Below are 25,587 nucleotides of genomic sequence, written 5' to 3' on the forward strand. Positions count from 1 at the left end.
TTTGCGTTACTGATTATCGACAGAACTGATTGAGAGAATTGATTACCGTTACGTTAAAAGCTTGGACATAGATAGAATAGTTAATTGCGATTTTTAGTTACGCGGGGTAAAATTTGTAAAAGATTGGAGTTACGACTAATCCAAATAATTCGATTACTAATTGTGGGCCCCAAAATGGGTTACTGTCTTTTTTTTCCCCCAGAGCAGTACTCATGAAACTTTCGGTTTTTGAAACCGAGGTGCCAACTCGACACTCTCTTCGTTGATATATACGTTCAGAAGTTTCGATGCTTTTTCCTCGCTCTGCGCATCTAAATGAACCCAAGTTGAAGAGAATGAACACTGTGGTATCGAGAGCCCATCTGGCGAACGCCGAATGGCGCTCTGCAGTGAACTCTTCGCCGGTAGTGCTTTTCAGTGACGTCGAGGTGGTATCTTTGTTCGGCCCGAAGCCTATTGTTTCGCACACGCGTGTTTATGGGTCACGCCGCTCGTTGTTCGTTCGCGGCCGGAGTCTCGCCCCTATCGGAGTTCGATCAAAATGCGGAGTAAAACGCAGGAGACGTCGTTGTCTAGGAAAGATTATTGTTGGGCGATATTCCTGAGAGGTCCTCTTTAATATTTCCTTCGTGGCAGCCTAGCCTCGTCGCTCAACGACGTGATGATAATAAAGTGAACGCCTCGCTGGCACCGCGTCGGAGAACGGGCGGCGAGAAGCTAACGATCCTAATTCTTCTAATTACGGCCGAGTCGCGGAATGCAATTTTCGTTCCTACGTACGGCACGATTTCTGCAGGTAACTTGGCGTTTACTATCGCTGTGTAATCAATCATTTCTGATTACATTGCAGATATGTTTGATGATCTCCGCAGACAACATCGTTATCTTTATCCCATCCAGGGGAAAATATATGATTTTAATATTACATCCTGACGATTATAATTGTCTTTGCTCTCCGAATTAGTATAAATCTCTTAACATTGCAATTTCTTTCTTGCTCAAGCTTGTCAATTTTGAATCTTAATCCGCGATACGAAGGTACTTACGCACGGAGTAATTAATTATTCTCGTGAGAAAGCAGCGCCCTTTAATTGCGTGAAAGTGAACCGCGAGAGCATTCCAACCGCAATGCTCCTTACACGTATCCAGCGTTGGGTGAATTTTCCAAGACATTACGTATCCGCGCGTACGATATTCCTCTCTCAAAACTCTGTACGACAAGATAACTCGTTGTCATAGGGCAGATGCGCGTATCGCGAAAGATGTCTCCGCGAAACCCTCGTAAGAACAATGCGCCGTCGGCGATTCCCGGGGGCGCAGGCGGAAGGGATGCACACGCGCACCCGCTCGCGCGCTCGGCGGCAGGGGTGATCGGAACAGAGAAAACCGAGAGAGCGAAAGCCGCGGCGCTGTATCCTTCCCTCCACCGCCCTCCCACCCCAGTGTGTACTGACAGAGAGAACGCACTGGGGATGGCAGCAGCTCGACGAGCACGGCGAGGGGCGGCGGCGGCGGCGACGGCGGCGGCGGCGGCAGCGGCGGCGACGGTGGCGGAAGTGTACGGGGGTGCGAGAGGGAGGGTGGCAAAGGCGCATGCCAGTTGGGCCCTCGCCGCGCTACGAGTCGGGCAACCCCAGAACTCTCGCCCTCTCTCGCCGGGACAGCCCGGCACGGTCGCGCGACGTCAACCCTCCTTTACGCGTATCCCGAAACGAAGTATCTCTGGCGATCCGCCGCCCTTTGGACACTGTCCCCCTCCCCCGCGCGTCAGCGAGCCGCGGACTTGCCGCCGCGCCGTGACGATGCCGGAACAGTGATAACAATCGATGATAATAATTGCCGCGCGCCGCTTCCGGCGCGTCCTCCCGTGACCCCGGCGAGGACGATCGACTGTCGTCTGTCTCGCGCGCCCGAGATCGGCCGGACGGGCCTCGCCATCTCGCCGGCATCGCGCGAGTGGTCGCAGCAAGCCGTTGACCGCGACGGGAAAGGGAAAATGCGCGGCCGTCGCCCCGCGACACCCGGCACGTGATCGCGCACCGGTCGACCCAGCCGACTCTTCCGGGGGTGTCTTCGAATGTGATTACCGCGATCGCGAGTGTGACACGAGTGTCCTGGCCGCGATATCCAGGTAGTTGCTCGCAGGGGATCTCATCGCGGCGACTAGGCACAGTTGTTCCCGTGGATTCGTGGCGTTAGTTCTCGCCGATGAAATATTCGAATCTCTCGGTGTCACGTATTCGAAGCTAGTTGCTCCTTTTTAGTGTCAGATTTAAGGCGGCACTTTTTATATCAGGCGAGGGAAACGTGGAATTTTGGACGGATCGTTCAACGTTGAGTGTGCGACGATAATGTACAATTTTTAGTAGCATTCCTTGTGTTATCCTCGTCTTTATTTTACGGTCCATACCGGCAAGTGGTCGTCCGAGAGAACCTCGCATTGTACTCGTAAAGACATTCAAGATTTGATATCACGTAATTATTTATCTGCGATGGTTTTAATTGGCACGCGGTTTTTCGACAAATTAATTTTATCCACTTGGCGAGTCGAAAGACTCTCGAAAAAAAAAATCATCTGGACCGTCGTACGAAATTGACACGAGCCCTCGTATCGCGGGGGAGTCTCGCTTCGATTTTTGCCCCGACCCGAAAGTTCACGCGGAAGGGCAACGTACGCGGTAGCTCGGAAAGGGTTGATCGTGGAAGGCCAAGGGCGGTGCGAACGGACTCGTGGGAGTTGACGAGCGATCGGCCTTCGCTAAAACGAAGTCTGCAGCATTCATCTGCGGCACTCAGGACGTTAATTCGACGCGGTCGCACGCCGAAGGGATTCCGCGAAAGATGCAAAGTCTCGATACGCGGCAGCGATTGCTAATCGGGGGTTGCTCTCGTTCCTCGAAGAGTTCGCTAAACTCGTGCGGCGAATATCGAGGGTTGAGGGGCACAGCGCGAGGACGTGACGGGGAACAAGTTGAAATGGTCGCGCGATTCGGCCGACTCTAATGCGTTTTATCGTTAAATACACCTCGTTGGGTGCGCTCCATTGTTTCCGCGTCAAATTGATTCGTCGATTTTGTTCGGACGTTTCTGCGCGCCTATCTGCGATTTAATAATTCGAGCGAAGCTGTCGAATTCGGCGGCGTCGACCGGCCTGTCTCGATCGATGTTTTAATCAGGAAAATAGTCCGAGTGAAACCGCGTATTTACGGTTTTCGCCGGCGCGACGGTTGCGAAACGTGCGACACGGCAAAAACGGGATAGGGTTTGCTCGTTTGAGGATAGGGCTAAATCGATGTGGCATTTAAGCGCCGCTGTTTGCCTGTATCGCGTTGTTCGTTTTATTTCGAGAGAGAAGAAGAGAGAGAAAGAAAAGGGGAGACGTATTTAACATCGGGATTTTACGCGTAGCGTTGGAAATTCTTGTTCATTAAACGAAAATCATTATAATTTCTGTATCAATTTCCCTTCGGTCGGAATAACAATCCGCGCGAAAAAAACATCGTGTTTGGCATTAAGCTCGCACTCGCGATATATATAACTGCCTTTTTAAAGATTATCTGAAAGGTTAAAGAGATTACACGGGGAAAAGCTATTAAAAAATCAGCGCAATCCAAACGATGCGGGTTACGCTCCCACGAGCGAAAGTAATTGGACGACGGGAATTTATATTTTGCATGAGAAAGAAAAAAAAATTTCTAAGACGTACTCGCTTCTCGCAGCGCACGATGAACAACCTTTTGATAAAACCGGCGTGGTTACCGAGAGCGTAGTCGCGCCGCGGTGGCAACCTAATTATTCATGTATTCGACTAGCAACTCCTGCAACTCTGTTTTCGATGCACGCTTTACACGCTGCCGAATACATTACGTCGCTCGCAGAGGCGATAATGCGATGGGAAGATAGTACCAGTCTTCTTTTTATGCGTAACAAGCATCGCCAAATTACTGGCGGTATCGCGTACCGCGAATGGAGCACGCGGAATATAGTATTTTATTATCTATCGGACGTTTCGCTCTTTCTCCCGTAGTTTTAGGATAATTTTTGGTGCCGCCCGCGCGCGTATTTCATACGCGTTTAAGGGAAAAATAGAGAACACAAAGAATAGATATCTTCCGTATCACGTTTATCACCTTTAAAGGTGTAGACGAGAAGTTTTCATCTCGCGTCGAAAATTGAAGAAAATTCCTGCGCGAACAAGTTAATTTTCTTTAGTAATAGGTGAATCGAGACACGAATCTCACAATTAATTGGAGAATATGCCGTTTTTGGTCAGGCTAAATTTAGGTAGCTGAATTTAACTTGCAACGAATACGGTTGCTTGCACTAGTGCGCACTAACTGAGTGCACACTAAAGCTCGTTTACAATTCTTATATATAAGGTTCGTTTTAAATATCTCTTGAAACATTTCGTAAAACGATCTGTATAGCCATATCATTTTTTTACTAAACACCCTTTGAATATGTATTTAAGACAAAGTTAAATATCAAAGTGTTGACTATAAACAGGCATTAGTGTGCACCTAGTGCGCACTAGTGCAAACAATCGAATTCGCTATTAATAGCAATACTTTCGTATGAATTTTGTATACGTTACTTTTTCCAACTCAGGGAACTGCGCCGATTATTTGTCGACCTTTAAATAATAACGATTATCGATTCAAGTATCGCTTTATGGACGTGCAGTTCCAACAAAATGCTGTATTTCGAGACTGACAAATAATCGGTGCGCAGATTACCGAGGTGGAAAAGGTAAATTCACGAAATATTATTGTGAGACTAACGTGGTCCAGCCCGACCGAAAATGGCATCTTCTCCAATCAATTGTCAATTTTGTCCGTTCTGAAAGGGAACTGCGTAGAGGGGGGGAAAAAAACGAAAGGGAATTGCATAGAGATAAAACGAATGATTCGATTGTGCGCTGTATTTTTTATTACTCCGCTATTATTACACGCCACGCCAAAATTTAATAAACACCGGCATTAACATCGACTCGTTTAGCTGCGGGAAAACTCGTCACGCAGCTTTTAATACGTCTTGGTGCACATCGCCGACCGTTTAAATGAGTTTATGATCGATTTACCGCACGGAAGAGGATTCTCCTCGTCGAGCTCGAATCCGCCGAGGCGCCTCATTCCCGGGAAAATTTGAGTACGCGCGCGACGGAGACATATAACGTGGATTTAAATTCTTTGGAGCGACGAAGACGAGGAGGCGGCTGTTGCGGCGCGCCTCTATTTTCACAAACGCATGCAACCTTCGATAAACGATGATGGACTCCGTAACGAGTTTACGCGAGTTTCCGAAGTGGTTATCACCGGCGTCGACCCGGGGCAGTCTTCGCTTTTAATTCGTTTCCCAGCTTTCCGGCTGGTCGTACGTTACCTTTATAGAAGCGAGCGTGCAAACGCACTTCTCTCTCTTCCCCCCTCTCTCTCTCTTTTCTCTCGTTAGACAAAATTCGACGAGCAGCGTCACGCACATCCGGCGATGCTTTCCCCGGGAACTTACGCGAGCTTTGTCCGCCCGTTGGATTGTTTTTGCAAAATATCGCGCGGGAAATTGCGACAAGAATGGATGTACGTCATTTTCTCGCGGGGCTGTTTGTATTAATACGGGATTGCACGTCCCGCTGCGAGGGAAACGACATTTCCGCGCGACAGGTAATTTGCTATTCCGCTTTAGAATTAGCCGACTAATTGCCACGGTTTCATGATGAGGGCGAATTCGAAGCTCGCGGAAACACAACGTGTGCACGTTGCGACACGTGTAACGCCGCGCAATGAGCTCCCCGCGCGCAGCGATCTCCCCCGTCGATGTCTGCATTATTTATTCGCCGTGTCTTCTTGATATCGGCAGGTCGATAAAGCGGCCGATCGGCGCGATGGCACTCGCGCCGGCTCCGCGCTACTTTGCACGCGCGTAACGTCCGATGGACCGCGCGGACCCGCGGGAGTGCGAGCGTCAGCTTAAATATGACCTCGCAATTTCTCCGCTCGTCGAGACCAACGGGTGACGCTCGTACGCGCTGCTCGACGCCGAACGGGGAAACAGCGAGGAAGCGATCGATGGGAAACCCGGTCGTACGTGCGAAAATGTAAAACAAAAGAGGACGTTTTCGTCGACTTACGATCGCGATCGATCTCGAAGAATTCACTGAAGAGTGCAAGCGAAGCGCGAAGGTGTCGTCGATGTGGGAAAGCGCCACCATGTTCGCGTGCCTGTGGAATTTCTTCGACTGGTAAGACGTAACGGCCTTTATTTGTATATAAGACGCGACGGCTATAACGCGGAAAACGCTTACTCGGAACACCTGTTTCCCGTTCTTCCTTCTTCCAGAAATAAACCGGTCGATCATTTTCTACTTGTCGAATCTTTTGCCGTGATATCTCACATCTCGAATAAAAAAATTGTTAGGGCTAATTCAGGCGGTTGAAGATTCCAATAAGGATGATAACAGGATCCTTTAAAAAGGAATACCCCACTATTGTCACGTCGGGGCCTTATTAAATATTGTTAAGGATGCCCTGGTTTCACGAGTTTCCTCATAATAGGGTTTGATAAACGTTAGCCTGAATAGTTCTAGTACCACTCACTGCCGCGACGTGGCGACCGCGCGTTAGGCTTTCTCGCAAGTAAAAATCATCCCGCATTAGTGGAAAAAGCGAGCCGATTATGATTCGGCAGCGAGTTGTCTGAATCACGGATAAACTCAATGACCTAAATATACTTTTGATGACTCTATAACTTAAAACAATTTAATTAGTTTAAAAAATTAAATTTCTTCAAATTTCTGCTCGGTAAGCCTTAGTCCCAGTCTACAATAGAGATTTAAGCCCTAAGCCTTAAGAAATTGACTAATCACAGTCGCGCATTCTACTCATACTTGACCGTGATTGGCCAATTTCTTAAAGCTTAGGGCTTAAATCATCTATTGTAGACTGGGACTTAAGGACAAGGATTAATATTTTGAAAGGGCCTGGTTACGTTTTCTAATGAGGTCCTGATAATATTTCTTTATAAGGCCCCAATGATATTTCCTTACAAGGCTCTTGTAAAGTATTTGTTACAAACTTTTCAGGGGCCTGATCATTTACACATGTTAGGACCCGATTAATATTAAGGAAAACTGATCAGAACCTTTTCACAGCCTTATTAATGTTTTATTCGAGATACCCGCATCTCGATATTCTCCATATCTTATATTTGCGAGCTGGACCCTCTCGCCTCGCTTGTCGCGAGGAATTTGAATTACTAGCTGAAAGCGAATGTAATTAGAGCGAATACAATTAGAATAATGTCTCGGGGTCGATGATTGTATAATCTTGTTTCTATTAACGACGCAACGTGAAAAACTACGCGATATTTTCGCGGCGACTTGAAACCGCCTCCCCCTCGTATCCCGCGTTTATTAATTCGCAGAGGCGGAAAGCGGCGCGATGGAATCCCTTCGGCCGACTGCAACTTGGCGTTGCATAATTCGTCGGAAACGGATTAGCGGGCGCGCACGGCGCACCGACGATAAATCCTTTCTCCTTCGTGCCGTTCTCAATTAGACTTATTAGTTTATTACAGGCAACGTATTTACCCGCCTCTTCTCCTCGGAGTCCTGACGCTTATCTTTTTCTTAAACCTTACTACAGTCACCGTTTTGCATACTCGTGCGTTTACGCGGAAACGCAACAATTATTAACGCGTATATATTATGTACATAATTATACGTGTAATTACGTGCTCGAAGAGATTTTATTCCGCCGCTGCGCCGCTTTGATGCCGCCTATCCATCTCTTCTTATCTTCATTTTACGCGCGAAATATTTCGAGGCAAATAAAATAAGAAAAAAAAAGAGGGCTTCGCAATGGAAGCGCGAAAGTCCACAATGCAATCGCGATATCGCCGGGCGATTTGACGGAGCAAGTTCTGCCTTCGTCTTCCATTGCTTTTTTTTTTCCTCGAGACAATTTTCAGTCCCTCTCTTCGGAGTGCCCTCTCGAGACAATTTTCAGTCCGTATCTCAGTTGTCCACGTTATTATTTCATCGTTCCTACGTTCCGTCCGTTATCGCTGCGCCGTAAAAGATGTTCAATCGTAAGTGCTCGCGCTACCGGGAGGAATATGTGTGCGAGATGCACATCAAAAGAGAGCGTCATGACTGATTCATGAAAATATGCATGAAACACAAATGGCATCGCTCCTTCTCCCCCACGCCCGGATGATTGGACAAAGCGAACACTACTTTTGCGCCCGAGTATTTTGATTGCATCATTATTTTTCATCCGACATTTCGGGACCGGTGTCTTTGTTTTTTTTTATAAAAAAAATATATTCAACAGCAAGCACTTGAAAATCTATAGGAATGTGCGCGGAGTAAAAATAGCGGGAATTCGACGAATACCTTGTTTTCCCTACTTTAATCGCGAAGCTCGATAAACATGACATCCTGCAGAAAACTCGCGAGAAATTTCAGAAGTAATTAACTCGTCTGAGCTATTCGGTTTTATCGTTCTGAAATAGCGGCGGACGAATGAGACGTAAATAACGCGAGTACCGCGAGTGCTCTTGTCAACTCCGATCTCATCGAAATCAATAAAAATCAAATCCCGCGGGAAGATTGCGAGATTTCTCGACGTGCCTTGTCGATTGCGTGTTTTAAAATGTACTCTCGCGTAGCCGTAAAGATCTCCAGTCGAATATCGTAAAGTCGAGCGGATGTATTTCCTTACATATGAATAAGCTTGCCTTCAGCCGCGAGAACGTCCGAAAGAGCTCTAGCTCCCCCTCTTCCCCCCCCCCTCTCTCTCTCTGTGTCTATATGTCTTTCTCTCGATATTTGTATCTCTTTCTATCTCTCGTGACACGCTCGCAGGATGTACGCGCGAATCACTGCCGCTGCACCTGCACCGTGCATAAACCCGTCCGCTATCGAGCTATCGCTTCGGTATACATCTGAGCTTTTTCATCTGGCTCGTAGTCGCACGAAATGTATGCGAAATGCACGTACGCGCCGGTGGAAATACGGTCGAAAGAGGAATCGAGCGGATAGAGGGTGGATATCCGACGAGATCGGCGTGGCATCGAAGCGTTGTAGCCTGCGTCGCGATGAAGGGACGGTCGTTGTCGATAAGGGAAGCGACGGTGAAATGCGTATATCGGTCAAGTGCTTCGCGTGCGTCCCCGTTAAAATTTGGCCGTTGTGTCGCATACGTGTTGGCCTACAAGCTTGCTTTAAGTAAGCTGTAAGCCTTAAGCCGTAAGAAATTAGCCAATAAGGGGGAAAGTACGCTGAGGGCATTGTGGTGAACAGATTTGCGGCATTACTGGGCATTAATAGACGTTACTAGGTATTTTTTGGGCATTAATTTGGGCACTAGGCCTTGCTGGAGCACTAATGCCCACTATTAGTGGGCATTGGTGTACAAGATTTTGGTCAGTAGTTTCCCTCTCGTTAGCCAATCACAGACAGTGAGGGGAATAAATGCCGATTGGTTTAATTTTTGACGGCTTAAGGCCTACAGCTTACTTAAAGCAAGGTTGTAGACCAACACACTACTTGTGTCTCGTTGAAATTAATTCGCGTTGATCCAGAAACGAAAATCGCGAGCGTTTGTACCGTGCGTCTTATCCTCGCTTGGCCTCGCCTTAAACGACAGCTCTTGCGCCGGCAAACTCGCAACAAAATGCTCATCCGCGGAGCTTGACTGCTTGTGCAAAATGGGAATTGCAACTTGACAAACATAATTCATCGCGCTGCCTCCGTTGTATTCGTTACGCAACGTCCCTTTGTGCGTCGCTCGGTAAGTTTCGTCCGGTTTTAAGCGCGTCCTTTTCCTACCCCGGAACGATGGGGGGGGCTTCTACAGTTTTCACCGTACGGACTTTTCGCCATGACTATCGATCGGCTACCCTAGGTCATGCGGCGAGGGATTGCACTCACCGGGAAGACTTGCACGACTGCGACACGTGCGTTGCGTACGGCATGCGCAGTACATAAAGGTCCATTCACACGTACCGCGGACGGTATTCAGACTAATAGCGTAACGGCATTGTGGTCACGTTGTTATGATATTTGCGTTTTGTTGATTGTCGCTCGTTCGCAACAACCAGTTGGACTATAGCGCGGCTGTGTCCAATTTTGCAAAAATGATGTAAAGAATTAGAAAAATATCGCGAATATTAATTCGATAACACGAAGAGGCACGAATATTTGTGTGAATCTAGGCGATTGTATGATACGTCAAATAATACGCCGTAAAATGTTATTAATTGGAGTTTCGAACGTGTAATTGATTACAAATGCGCTCAATTGTTACATGGCGTTACGGTGATATGATATGATATTATATTGAAATCAGATACGAAGAGCTCAATGCAGACAATTTGCGATCTTCAATGGCATTGTTGCATTTGACACCATTCCAAACGATCGCATTACCCTAATTAACGTTTAATTTATGATTTATGACGTGCGGGCCATTGATAAAATAGGCGCGTATCCCCCTCCCGCGCGCGCGAGATAAAGATATTACATTTCTAAAAAATAACAGCGTCCTGCCGCGTATATTATCCGCAGAGATGAGGGTCGAAAGAGCACAGGAGAAAATTGACAGAGAGAACCGAGAAAGGGACGATTCGCCGTTACCTCGAAAGGGGATCCATTCTGTTTCAATTATACTCTTGGGATGCTGTGAGAGGAAATGACGTATTGATGTGTATGGTATACCACGACCGACAAGACGCTGTGTGTATCGATCTAAACCGTGTAAACCCCGTGTACACTCATCGCTACGTACAAAGCGGCAGACTCGAAGAGCGTGTCGCAATAATTAACTCACAGCTCGCCGAGTGTATTCGCATCGATAGGTAAATTGCAAATTTTCCGATTGTACGCATACGCGGCGGTATTGTTTTAATCTCGACGTATTTCAGGAGTCCGTCAACAGCGATGACGTAAGGAATTGACAACGTCGGTGCTTTCTTGGCCATACCTGGCATTTTTAATAATACAGAAAGTTTCTTGCGAAAAATATTACCAGGGAAAACCTCAGCCAGGGTTTGAACCTGGACCTCCCTACACTCTAGGCGGGCGTCTTACCAATTCGACCACTGAGGCGTGTGGTAATATATTTGTTGCAATAACAGTACAGAGGTGTCTCCGCGTCTACTCTAAGAAAAAAAAAGACAGTTTGCAACCCATTTTGGGGCCCACAATTAGTAATCGACTTATTTGGATTGCTCGTAACTCTACTCTGGGAAAAATTTTGACCGTCTTTTTTAAAGTTAAGCAACTTAACATTTCGGCTGACTATCGACAGAACCGAGGGGGAAACCGCTGATCAAAATCTTGTACACCAATACTCACTAATGCCCAGTAGGCATTTTTTATTTTATCTTATTTTATCTTTATAATGCCCCAGCACAGTTTGTCGTACAAATCCCACGCGTTCTTGCGGCGTAATTAAAGGAACTCTCGGTAACGTGATTTTTATGACTTGATTTATAACTTACTATTTAAAATAACGATCGTTCTGTGTTACGTAAACTATTTCAAAGGCGGCAGTGCCGACAATTTAAAAAAAATGTCCGTTCCAAAGCACAGTTTTCCAAACAAGGAGTTCATAATCTCGTTTTAGTCTTATTGAAATTCATGCTATTTCCCATACCGCGTATATCACTTTCGAAAGAAGCATCTCGTGTAGCGCTGGTTAGCCGACCTGTAAGCTGCGAGATAACTTTTAGCCCCGCGATCAATATTCAGCGGAGGGGAGGAGCTTGACAAAGAGCAACAGGATGCATCCGCTGGGAAGTTAACATAAATTCTCCAACTAATATCCTGTCTTACACCATTAAGCTCGGCATGCTTATAAATTAGTTTTGGCGCGCAGTTTATTTTGCCACCCCCATAAATTTCATATCGGTCGATTTCCGAGCAGCCCGACTGTCTCCCGGCAGTCATCCCGCGCGAGTCACTCAGCACTCACTCGGACTTCTCACGGGGCGAGCGAATAAAGTTCGCCGATAAATTTCTTCGGCGGCGGTAAACCGCGGACTGCGGCTGCGGAAGAGGCGGGAAGGAGACGGAGCGATGGACGGAAAGAGAAAGGACGCGCGGAAGCAGCTTTATCGACTAGACCCGGCTTGTATCAGGTCCTGCGGGTATCTACGGGAATCGTTCGCCGTGTTCGCCCCACTTGTATTGTACGTGTTTCACGAGCGACAGTACGCTCGCGCCGCTCCTCGCCAACTTTCGGGAATTAAAAAACGAAAAAAAGTGGAGGAGAGAAAAAAAGGAGAGAAACGGCCGATCCGACCGTGCAGACTGCCGGAAGAGAGCAAGCCGGGTGGGAGAGCGACGCGTTTTCATGGAGCTCATACTCGGGAGGATCCTCTTACGTTCTTCCAATATGAAGCACAACGAGACGAGCAAGCACTTCGCGTCGGTTTACGCGAGGAGCTTTCATCCTAGGATGCAAAAATATTTGCGAGTTCTTGTGAAGAGGCTTTTCATGCACGTCTAGCCGTCGTTCCTTTCTCCTCCCGTGCATCCATCCCTGCAAGCCACAAGACTGCCTCTTTTCTGCCACTGGGCTTTTTTTTTGTTCTCGTATGCCTTCTCCTTCTCCACCCGGTTAAACCGCGATGAACTTGATCGCGACGAAATATCTACATAGGTTCGTATATACAACGTCTGAGGTAAGGCGGTCCGATAATGAAAATTGAATGTACATGTCCGATGTATATATACCCGTTCGTGAAACATGCAGGTTGCCGCCAAGGCGATAAGCTTCCAAATTAATTAGGCCGCATGTCTTTGCCCCTTAAATTATGCACTTTATCGCTTGTATATTTGCCCAAAGAGAGACCCGTGCGACTCGAGACTCGGATATACAGGCCCGACTCGGGTTTATTAAAACGATTGCTTCAAGAGCACGGTCGAGGTCTCTGCATTCATACGTAACCTCCGCATGCTAATTTTATCCTGACCTTCCCGCGGATGCTGCAATTCCTATCCGACAAGGTCATCCATGAAAAAAAAAAGATCCCGTTTATATAACCGACTTTTATATATCGTCATCTCCCTCGTCCATTAGCGATTTATCGACGTCCAATTATTGGCGACGCTTCTTCGCATCTATTTCCGTAGGATATCGATCTCGATGCTTTCGACATGAATTTCTGGGTCAAGTGACACGGTGAACTTAAAAGGATCGCGAGCACGCGTTACGACGCTATCGCGCGAGGGCGTAAATTTTCCCCAACGCTAAAAATACGACCGGAAATACGACGGCCGTGGCTGAGACCGTGCCGGGGAGTGACGTTTAACAACGCATAAACGACGTTTTAATAACGTAATTGCTGTCGTGGATCTGAAGCATATTTAATCCGGGCGCGCGTATAGACCGGTGGACCGCATTAAACTCTCATTTTCAGGCTGCCGGCGTGCGTTTTTAATTGTCCGCGTTACTTTGTCCCTCTCTCGTCACGTTCAACGTTACAATCGAGCGCAAACTACTCTAATTTCATTATGACGCGCGATGCACGGTAGTGTCGTATTACGGTAAATATATGTCTGTAACATGAATACTGTAATAAGCGTGCACAGGACAGCGGCAAGTTTTTCTACGTCGCTTTTCCACGGAGCGGAGACCTTGTCCCAAGCGCACCAGAGCACATTCTTGAACATATTTGCCTCCGATTTAACAGTCGGGGTTTGACTGCATCTCGCACGATCATTCCTCGGCGACGCTTTAATTCCCGTTAAATTTTCAGGCGATAAAAGTGGTGAGAAATTTAATTAATCAAACACTCAGAGGGCAAATTCCCATCGAAATGTTAGAGTACCTCTACTGTATTTATTATCCGGTACCGCGTGTACAATGCGAAAGACAAACGCGCGAAATTGGAAAGGAGGGACTTTCGTTTCTCTTAATTCTTTTAATATCCGCGAGTGGTGCCGGGGCGTCCGACATAAACGGCAACTGGCGGAGTGTATGAAGTGATAATCGCGGCGCCAGCGTTTCCGCTTATAAGAAGCATTCCTGGCCCAGAAAAGATCGGCGCGGTTGATAGCATCGCGTGGCGTAGGGACGTATGCCGCATTCACCGCGCGCCACCGCGAATAAACGAGTGTACACCGTCGCGCTACATCAAAGGGTTAGATCGTGGCGCATCGCGCACCGCATCGCGGCGACCCAATTTCGGTCGCCGCGTGCGCGAACGAACGTTAAAGTAACGTACGACGATGCATTTTGAGTACGCGACGCAGCGGTCGTTCGCATCCCCGACGACCAGCTCCCCCGCAGCGGTCGCGTAATCCGGCGTCGTCGAACGCCGGCGTGTCGCGCCGCTCCTGTAGCGATCCGTCGTACGGGACAAGCCATTAAGGGCTATCGCACACAAAATTGCATAGCTGCATAGCATAAGACCGTCTAGACCAATGAGCATGTTATGCAAATCGATATGGAGACTGAAGCCTGATCTACAATGTGCTCTCTGCGTTTGGAAACGTTCTACTTTGTCAAGAAATACGTTTAAGAAATGTGTGCAAGTTGATAAATTGTATATTATATTACGTTGTATAATCGCACGTTGTCGAAAAATTTTTTAAGAGTTTTGATTTGTTCGTATATAAAATAGAATGTTTCTACAGGGTGTTATGTAATACCCGTCTCACCTCTTATTTGCGGCTAGAGCGGACTAGACCGAGTCGAAAAGTCCTCTACCATTTTACAAGTTCGCAATAGTTAACGAGATAATAATTGTATATAAAAAGTTCTTGTATTATTAAAAAATGCCAGATACGGTCAATAAACCGAACAGCTAAAGCAATGCTCGCGATTCTTCTCGGGCAACGTTTAACGTTTACGGCGTGCCACCATTTTCATTTTGCTGTTACATGATCGTACGATTGCATTATCGAACAATTAGATTATCATTGTCATCGTGTGTTGGACTTTAACACCGAAAATGTCGTAAGAAAGAGAGATTATATAACTCGTACGTGAACATGACGATTTTACAGCGCGCCTCGTGTAGAACTCCTTTCGTATCTTATCTCGGACTTACAGCGCCATTTGGGGGATTATCATGATCTCTGGAACAACAAAAAGGAAAGGGCCAATAGCACCGTCTTTTACGCGGACTTTCGAGCACGGGTGTGGGAGAAAACGGCGGTTTGGCTGTTCCGGAGATGGAAACAGCTCTATTAGGACGCACGAATGCGGTTTAGTACGTTGGTTTTTAATTACATCGTGAGCCCAGGAGTTATATGGCGCGGCATCTCCCTTTCTCTCTCGCTCTGGGCCAGCCATTAGAGCAGCAATTTTGCGCCAATTAAGGGCAGTCGTTAAAATCTGCGCGCACAGTCGCGGCCTGCGAGCGGATCGGAAGACGCGAGCTACGCAACGGAGTGTCTGGAATTTCATTTGGACGCTATTCCGCTCACTATTCCAGGATGAATGCGACGTTAATGGCATTAATCATCCCGTCGTCGGTGCGGCGCGGCGCAACGCGTCTCCCGTTACGGTCGATTATCTTATCGTCGTCTAAACGCGATTGAACTCCAATGCCGGGTAAGATCAGCGAGCGCGCGGCATTCAGCGGGGCGAATTGGAAGCGGATCGGTAAACCGGTCAATCGAATCTGCGGTTACGGCAAGCCGATACGTTGCCGTCGCTCGCAGCCTTTTGGTAAAACGACTCGACAATTTTCGAGTCAGCTGCGCGGCTCGTCACCAGACTAACCGATTCCGCGATTAGAATGCAGGGGAAAAATAGATTCGATGATTTGGAGGAAAAAAAATTGTATTTAAAAGAGAAGTCGACGTTAATAGAAGAAAGTCCCCTATTATGAGACAGGCTCCGAGATTAACGGAGTTTCTGCTAAATTAACAGGCATCATCTGTTGGTTCCATCATGAGTTTATTGCTCTTGGGGCGAAATCTGTTTAGGGGAAAATTTATTGTTAGATCGTGTAATCATTGCGAAAAAAGATGTGGTTGAATTTGGACGTTGAAAACCCGCTGTCTCATAATAGAGAACTTCCCTCTATATAATAATCGATTTTCGAACGTGATCTGATTGATCATTTCGATTGAATCCAGTGCGGAGTCGCGGAAAGGACGCGAACGAATATCTGTAAGGGCCCGTGGCACGCAAGAGAACTTAAACATGAAAACTTAAGCATTAAACAAATTGACCAACCGCAGTCGAAAACTTTAAGTAGCTATTTCGAGACGTAAGCAACGCCGAAAATTCCGTACGGTTGAAATTCTTACGTCTTGAATCTTAAGGCCTGTGCCCACGATGCTAGAACTTGGTCCAAGTTCTAGTTTCGAGCAATGTGTAGCCAATCGACTTGCAACTGTTCCATAAAAGATAGAACTTGGACCAAGAGCATCGTGGACACAGGCCTTTACTGCTTGAGTTTTTATTGTGCCCTAATACGTCAAATTGTTTTTCGCGACTCTTTTCGGATGTAACGATATCGAACTACGCACTCGATACGATATTGAGCTACTGCATTTAGCACGATATTGGATGAAATTATATTTTGCTCATTATATCTCGATGGCGGAAAAGTTCAATTATCGACGCTCCGGAATCGAGATAACCCTTGCGTCGCGCCGGGAGCGCGATGACATCAATCCACAACAGTTCTTGCAATTTTGGGAGATTAAGTCGAATCAAGTCGACTGATAATTCGGGGTTTTTAAAATCCGAAGCCACGCGCCGCGGAATAGAAATGGAGATTGAACGAGGTTTTCGCCGCGTGGCGGCCGCTGATCGGGTGCACGCGTGCATCCCGTCACGTGTAACGTCCGGCCGTGGCCGCGCGGCTACGACGATGGACCCGGAGCCTGTACGTGCTCGCCGGTCTCAGGAATGAAAACCGTCCGGGACGATAAATCGATCTCTCCCGCTAACCGAGGCGACTTTCCGAACGAACGGCCACGCGTCACGTCGCGCAACCACATTGTACCTATCGACGTGCAGCTCGGATAATAAAAAGCGATGGCGCGTTATGCCTTTGCGACTCTGCTCGGCGTGCAAGGGCATCTCGCATAGTGTGTTGACCCTTTCCTCCGTGTAGCGGCAAATGCCGCCGCTACATCCCGACGGTTGCCACAACAGAACGTCACTTTTCGATATACAGGGTGTTACGTAATACCCGCCTCATCTCTTATTTACGACTAGAGCGGATTAGAATGAGTTGAAAAGTCCTGTACCATTTTGCAATTTTCGCAATGGTTAACCAGTTATTAATTAATAAAAATCGCTGTCTTAGCCCAGCCTACTGTTCAATTCAAGCGCGCGGCGAGATGCGGCCGTCCCGCGATTGGCGTTGCCAGGCGCTCAACTTGAGAGAATTTTGAGGAAATCTAATAGCTCTTTGAGATTTAACAACGTCACAAATTTTTAAACATATCAGAAATGCATATAAGAAAATTATTTGTAATTAGATGAAATTATTTGTAATCGGATGAAATCGTATGAAATCAGATGAAATCATGTAATCAGCGAGACAACATTTTAGCTAGTGGTTACCCCCTTGACTGACAATTAGTCAATCGTCGATAATTTTAGAAATTCGACTTCAGATTCAAAATTAGCGAACCAAAAGCCTTCGAGATATGAAGTGGTAAAGACATCGGAGTGAGACGAGTGTTGGTTTTTATTTTCGGGAGGTGTAACATATATGCTACACCGTACTTAAAAGGGTTAAGTTTCACGACGCGCTCGGTCGTCAGTTTCAATTGTTTTACCGTTTAATTGCACTGGGGTGATTCGTAACCGCGAATGTCCACCGGTTTTCTAAAGGAACAATGCGTGTTTCGCATATAGCATCGCATTATTCCAATATGCAGCCACCGCTGGGTAAAATGACGCTGCTCCAACGCGGAAACTCGTTCGAATGAAACTTTCATTTCGGAATCTTTTTTTTGGAGGCGCCGCGATATCGACCGGCCTTTCCTGCATTGGTCTGCACGGCCAATAAATTTTCAATGCTCCCGTACCGAAAAACACCGAGGCGTAGCTTCGTCGTCCATATTGTCTGAGAATCGAGGTCGAGATTCGTCCGCGAGTCCGCGGGAGCGGAAAGTGACGATCGCTCGATATCGTTCGACAGGCAACCGAGACGATTATTCTCGAAGCAGGGGAGGTCGGGGAGAAAATGTTACGAAATACGTTACGAGAGAGGGCACGCAGCGGAAAGACGACAAGTATGATATTCACGTTGAAATGTCGGATCTCGGGCGGATGACGTAAAAGCGGATTTATTTACCCCGAGGAAATGGCAAATTATAAATGTGACAAATGAATAAGTTGCGCCGCGCGCTGCCACGCAAATGTTTCAAAGTCCTTTTTTTTTCTTCTGTTACAGGCTCGACCAGCCGGTGACCAGCTCTACGCCCGGAATGGACAACAAAAAGGTAAGATCATCTGGTACTTAATAATCTACGCGCGGGTAAATTATACCGCGCGTAATTCCCGATATTACATTTACGTTGCTTTTCGAGAAACGCGCGCGAGCGTCGTAGATAGAATTTATCTTCGAATACGGTAAAATTACGACAATAGGCCTGAGCCGACAGATTGTCGTAAACATCTGAAATTTTTAGAATTAGAGGTATTCTTCAAACTACGTGCAGTCGCAATACTGAAGTGGCGGCGACAAGTAATGCCATATCTTCATGCTGAGGCTCAAAAATTTTCAACCCACCCTCGTACAACTTTTCTCTCTTTGGTCTACCCAGAACAATGTCGGATGCGCAGAAGGGGTCGACGCAAAACGAAACAAATGACGGAGTGGACTTACTAGTTACAATATGGCGGATCGCTATAAATAATGGTCGCACCCGCGATCGACTATTACCGCTCAGAACCGCAATGCTTAATGAGTCGCATGCGGACCGCGGGTCTTTATGCGAGCGAGAGTGGCAGAGGTTTAGCGCGCAAACCATCCACGTTGCTCCCCCAATTAGAGGCATCGCTCGAATTAGCATCGTGTGACTCGGCGATTACCTCGTTGGGGATAATGGCGAGCGATACGAATCGGCCGTGATTTAATTCGACGTCGTCGTGAGAAGAGGAGAGAGAGAGGGAGAGATAGAGGACGGAGAGCAGGAAGGGAGAGAGCGAAAGTTTGCCGCGAGAGTTCGGTCGCTTTTCCCGTCCCGCGGAAACGAAGTTTTCCTCGGGATCGGCGAACCCGGGAGTCTCGTTCCTTTTTGGTCGAGCGAGCCCGCACTCGCTTCCGTCGTCGAGGAACCGCGCGCGAGCAGCTCTTGTAATTTAACGGATTACCCGGGCGACTCCTCTTCCGTGTCCGGCTTTTTCGTGGCGCGAAAGCTCCGTATAGGAGAAATTTCACGGACGAGACGGACGACCGTGCACTGAGGGCGAAACGGGACGACGAGCGTTGCGCTAATGCCGCTCCGCGGCAATTGCTCCGCAACGTTCTCCAGGAGGGATCAATCACGGGGGAGGGGTTTCCCTCCTCGCATCAACAATGTGTGTATTATTCGATGTTATCCTCCGGAAGAGCAAACGCCCAACGATCCAGTTCTTGCCGCTCGCGATTTTCAAGACACTCTCCGCGCGTGTCGTTTGCGAGCCTCTCAAAGAGACGTCCGCGGCACTTTGTATTCTTGAAAAATACAGCTCGTGTTATCGGCGTTTCTGAGAGCGCCGGGAAACTACGGGCGCGTCCGCACCGAGGAAACGGGACGTTTTTCCGGGACCTCCGTCCTTATGCCTCCAGATAGAGCGTATCTACGAGTTTCTCGTTGACGGAAAAGCCCTCCTAGGAGGTAAGATCTGACAAGTATCACGTCTGAAGGCGCAATGTTGCCGGGCGTAAGGGCACGGCGTCGCGGCGCAGGGACCTCTCGGCGTACAGGCTCCTCCGATGGATGCTTGTAAACTTGAATTTGTGAATAAATTTGCGATTTACCATCCATAAATTTTAATAACGCACGAGAGAACACGACGGAAGGATATTAGGAAATGGCATACTGATTTTTCTCAGCGCCGTAAACTACTTCCTTACGACGCTACTTCCCGAACGATGTTAATGCCAACGTCCTGCCGTTCGATACGGCAATATCTCGCCGTTGCGCGCAATACCTCGCGGACGAAACTTGCCGAGCGTCGCAAATATGTAGACTATTTTTCGTCGCTGGCTGCACTCGGGTGCGGGATGTCTCGTAAAATTGTAGGGAAAAAGCGGAGAGCCAGGTGGAGGACCGGGTACGAGATAGAGCGGGCGGTAAATTATTCATTTCCACGTCAGGAATGGAGTTTCGAGTGTTTCCCACGACCCTCTCCAATCTTTTGTACCGAGACCGATACGCTGCCGCTCTTTTGCGCATGTATTTTTAAATCTGATGGCAAGGTAGAGAGAAATCGATAGCGGGCTGTATAATACACCCGGGTCTATTTCGAGGATTAAATCCGGCCGGACTTTGCAGAGGCACGTGCTCGTCATTGAAAATGCATCCCAGCGCACGTCTACCGAGTAATTAGTTATTTAGCGATAGTTTCGTTCGCCGAGTGCCAGCGCGCGTGCTTCTTTCCTCTCCAACATGCGTCACGGGAAGAGGGGAATCGACAGATCGAACGAATTTCACGTTCGAATGGCGATCGCGCTATCGCCGGTCCTTTCTTCCTTTTTTCGTTTCCATGGCTTTTCATTATCGGATAGACGTTCCGAGTGGCATGGCGAAATTTTTGTCGGCCAACGGCAATTTTGCGCGATAACGGTGGCGCGCCGGCAAGCGGAAAAACGGATTTCGATCAGCCGCATTCGAGAAGGCACCGAATAAAAGGTGTCGAGATCTCGGCCGCGTGCTGATCGTGGCGAGAGAAAGATTCCAAATTTCACCCAAGATTTATTGCTTCCAGCTTTCTATCTTCATCTCGCGCGATCGCATTTACGCTGCAAATCCCTCGAACTTGGAAAATGTTTCAAGCTATTCAATGCCACGTTTCAACGTCACACGATATGACACGCGAATGTCTTGTAAATAACGTGTTTTGCATTGCCAGCGTATTTGGAGAAAGAGAGAGAGAAGTCGCGTAATAAAATACCACGATTTTGTCATGTTAACTGGATATTTGTTCAAAATTGGATCTGCTCATTTTTAATTGCACTAAAAATATACATATCACGGCGATGTCGCATATCCTTTAATTTTACCTCGAAAACTTTAAAATGTCATCTGCATTTGAACCAGTGAGAACAGAAAGGGAACCCGTGACATTTTGGCCGAAATTGAGTTAACTGATCCTTCCTTTAGCGTAAAACCAAAATGTAAAAAAAAGTTCTATTTCAAGGGGCTCCTCTTTTCAGAACAAAGTAGTAAAGCCTACTAAAAAATTTATATTGCAGTGCTTATAAAACAGATTTTTCCACAAATGTATCGTCACGTGTCCCCTTTTCGTTCTAACCGATCCAATTCTACACTGACAAAAACAATTTTTTACCAAGTAAATATTTTTTAAACTAAGTAAACAGATTTACTTAAAAAAGTTTTTTACTGAAGTAAATATTTTTTTACCAGTGTACTCGCGATTGCCAAGTTTGGTGCATTAAACAGCGCTACAATTAAACTCAAAGTGAAAGCTCTACGAAAGTCAGTCCTTCGAAATTAATTAAGGAGAAACGCGAGCGATTGGCCGTCATTTAATCGATTTTTTTTTTCATCCTCTTTCACCTCACGTTGGGCAGTTTTAATTTGAGTAAATTAAAGTTCAGCCGACATTGATGCGACGTCGGTCGTAAGATCTGTGAATGAGTGTCTCGATAAGAAAAGGGGCGCGTTTTATTTTACAGATTGTCCAGTCGAGCACGCCGCCCGCCGTACCTGTACAGGTACGTAGCAAACACGATGGCTCGGGGGTGGCGGCTTCCGTGTCGGGGGTGCGCAGACGGAGCGGCCCTCAAGGGGGTCTGCGTTCGCCCGCCGCGAAAAGGCCCCTCTCCGCACCCGTTGCACTGCAGGGGTGGCTGCATAAACAGGGCTCGGAGGGTCTTATGCTATGGAAGAAGCGTTGGTTCGTCCTCTCCGAGTACTGCCTCTTTTATTACAAGGGTGAGTCCGCACGTTCGATCGATATATATTTTTGTGCATCTTTTAGTGCTTTTTCCGCCTGCTATTTTTCCGCCAAATACGGTGGATGCCACCGTATTATATCGGCATCGGTTTTAATGGACTTTATCAGTCGGAACATTGTAGCTCGTTCGGCATTCAGTTTAGTATTCGAGTCCGGCAGATGTAACGTTTATTGCTGCGTAATTATCAATCGACATTATGGACCGGAATAATCATTAATAATTATCACAGACGCGCCTATTAATCACCAATCTAACGGAAATTATAAAGTTAGTTATCAGTATAAATAAACGCTCTCATCAACCATATTGCGCAAATCGAACGAATGAGATTTTAATGGCCATTGCGCGTGAAATTGGTTTTCCCCGAAGCTTCATTTCTTACGAATGAATCTTACGATGAAGTCCAACTGACGAAAACTCGGCTTATGCAATCGTACACAATAAAATAATGACGATTTCCGTCTTAAAATAAATTACTTTTCACAATATACTTAGTTATTTCAAAATATAATTTTTCACAGCACAAATAGTCATTTCAAACGGTCATTAAAAACATTATTGTCCGGAAGGAAGATAAAATGTCTCTCTCAACGTTAACGTCTCCAGAGTTTTCATTCGTATCTGCTCTATTTGCGAACTTTTATTTTCGTACATTCGCCAGTTTTGCGAAGATATTCTGGCATCAAATGCTACCGCGTTTTCGTCTCGCTAGTCTAAATCGCGCAATTTCCAGTCAACTTGGACGTCGCTGCTCGTCTAATCCGACTCGGTTAAAGGCGCTAATTACACTCGGACTCTTTGATTCGGTACGTGCACGAGCATCGCAGTCGTTGCAGCAGAGATACGTCTCGCTAAAGATACACCCCGCGCCATCCGCTACGCCGGTATGTCTTCCGCATGATCCGACGAGAAGGAAGTTCTCGTTGCAAGTTTGCAGCGGTTCGGCGCGTCGTTTACGAACTTTAGTTAAATTAGATTCGATGCATACCGCCTTCTAATTAGCGGCCTGCCGAGCCTCTTCGAGTATTGCGCCCGCAAAAGCAACTAATACTCGATAACGAACTCTTCTCCCGTATCGTTCCGTTCGCAGGCAGGTTTATTTCAAGTGTTGGGAGATCGATGGTAATTGATCTCCCGTGTTTTGACGTGAAAAAAGAAGAATTTGATACATGTAGGACTCATTTGACGGTTTTTCTCATTAGCGACCTTTTCAAAATTATTCAAGTAATTGCCTTAAGTATGAATAAAATATTATTTGGCAATTTTGAAACCTGTCTCATGTAATTGTACATTATACATTGAACTTGTTTCACGAATTTTCATTTTACGACTCTGTTTCGCAGAAACCTAATTCCGCCGTAAAACGGAGTTCTATCTGTATTGTACAATTATTATATTAATCCCTTACGCGGATTTTCGCAAAATTTTAAAATTTTTAATCCTTTTTAAATCATAAAAATATATTTCTAAACTATTGCGATTAGATTTACAAAATTCGTGAAGCTAAAACGGAGAATATGAGTTTTTTATGCGCTGTCATTTTGTTATTTTTGTATTTTTAAAAGGCGTTTCGACGTAGAAAATAACAGACGATACACTCGTAGAGAGTAAGAAGCGTTTTGGTTTTTTTTGCCTCGGATAACTGTACGAGGCGCTCAATCATGGGCACCGTCAAGAAACATTCTTTCCGCATCGCCTCACTCATAGCTTTATATCTTAGATGTTATTATTATTAGTTCCGATCAAAGAATTCTGAAATGTTGTTCGACAGCAACAATAAATACAAAAACTTTCGATCATAAACATATTTTCGTTTTATTTTTGAATGTCCAAATTTAAATAATAGCTTTTGCGCATTTAAAAACAGAACGAAAATATTTTTATGGCTGGAGTTTGAACCATTTAAAAGTCTGGTCGTTGTGAAAAATTTTATCCCGTTAAGCACTTAATTGATTTAATCTTTGATTTAATAGCATTTATAAATAACAATTAAATTTTGCGTCTCTAGTTGCCGAAATATAAAAAAGAATCTATTCATGTGGATTAGTGAATTGAGATTCCTGACTGTAATTAATAAATGGATTCATTTATTGTTCATGTGTTATTCTAGCGTTTATTGTTAGCCGATCGCTCAGCTTGAAATTAATTTAGACTGAAATTTCAGCTTGTTCAAAACGCAACGTACGAGAATTCGATTCGTTCGCCGAGACTTTGGCGGTTATGTGTGTGTAAAACACACAAATATACAAACCCGCAATTCAAAAACCCGTATTTCGTCCGATAAAAATCCGTGGAATTTAGTGTCTTTTGAGATTAATATCGCCATGCAATCGTGAATCATAGCAAATATGCAAATGTTTATTCTTGCAAATGTTTAGCCATATGAAAGAACATGCCTGTACACACGTCGTACATCAATCATAGGAATAGATTGTAGAGGGAAATTTCGAATCGAAGATAGAGAGAGAGGATATTGCAGTTATATCATCAAATGGTATTTGTACTAGTCAGGATTGAAAACAGATGCTATAAATATTTTTGTATTCGACCGACTATTCAAACGTGAGTTTTATTACGCGAAGCGTACGGTGATATGTCATAGTCATGTATGTACATGTTACTTTTGTGCGATCAAAAATTAAGACACGCCGAAATGTCGCGACAGCGCGCGCACGGCGATTTGCGAGTTTTAGCGTAAAATTATATATTGTAGCCTGAATTTTAGCAACAAGACCAGTCTCGTTCGCGTAGCTTTTACTGCAACGTAGCAATTTACTAATTTTCAGGCCCGGAGGAGGAGAAACTGCTAGGTTCGATATTACTACCTTCGTACAGAGTTACCGTCTGCAAACCCGAGGACAAAGTCAACAAGAAGTTCGCCTTCAAGGCCGAACACGCGAACATGAGGACTTACCACTTCGCGGCTGACAGTCGGGAGAGTATGAACCAGTGGGTGAACGCTCTGACTCTGGCGACGCTTTTGCAAGATCCCAGCCCGTAAGTTCCTCGCATGCATTTTTAAGCAGTTTAAAAGGCTCACTGAAATACTCGTTAATTACGCGATAAGAAATGTGCGCGGTAAGCCAAGAGCAAGCACGGCCTACGGCAAGAGCTTACCGATACGTCATTGACCATAAGAAATTAAATAAATTTAACCAATCAATCCTAATTAGGGAATGCGAACTCGAGCCATTTCTCGTATTCAATGTTTAATAATTATTGGTTTCAACGAGGAACATCTGCATCTTTTATCACTCTTGCCATTATGCAGCTTGAATAAATGAACGGGCGCGAATAGCAGCGTGTGATCGATAAAAATCAAGCGTTTTTTAATCCATAATTGTAATAATCGCTCGCGCATTCCATCACGTTTCACGCGAGCGCTTTAATTCTTCATATGGCGCATCTCTTTGTGAAAATAATCCCCCCAGTCTCATACTCTTCCTCGCCCGTTATTTTCTTCCGTATTCCGCT

General features: G+C 46.1%; 1 protein-coding gene and 1 non-coding gene across 5 annotated transcripts in view; one reads left to right on the top strand and one right to left on the bottom strand.

Moving 5' to 3' along the window:
* LOC105561657 overlaps positions 1-25,587 on the top strand; it is a 154,625-nt gene that overhangs the window by 69,385 nt on the left and 59,653 nt on the right. For 3 of the 4 annotated variants that reach the window (XM_012011829.1, XM_012011826.1, XM_012011827.1), the window contains exons 3-5: positions 18,379-18,427; positions 21,832-22,090; positions 24,900-25,110. In XM_012011829.1, coding sequence (XP_011867219.1) covers positions 18,413-18,427; positions 21,832-22,090; positions 24,900-25,110 — 485 coding nt within the window. In that variant the 5' untranslated portion in view covers positions 18,379-18,412. Of the gene's footprint in view, positions 1-18,378; positions 18,428-21,831; positions 22,091-24,899; positions 25,111-25,587 lie in introns of those variants that run through there. The other variant, XM_012011828.1, reaches the window with a different exon arrangement.
* Positions 11,035-11,107, bottom strand: Trnas-aga. Its single transcript has one exon. It is a non-coding gene; the product is annotated as a tRNA-Ser (tRNA).

The sequence above is a fragment of the Vollenhovia emeryi genome, unplaced genomic scaffold (genome assembly GCF_000949405.1).
Source record: "Vollenhovia emeryi isolate VEMERY1.0 unplaced genomic scaffold, V.emery_V1.0 DF939203.1, whole genome shotgun sequence".
Classification (NCBI taxonomy): domain Eukaryota; kingdom Metazoa; phylum Arthropoda; class Insecta; order Hymenoptera; family Formicidae; genus Vollenhovia; species Vollenhovia emeryi.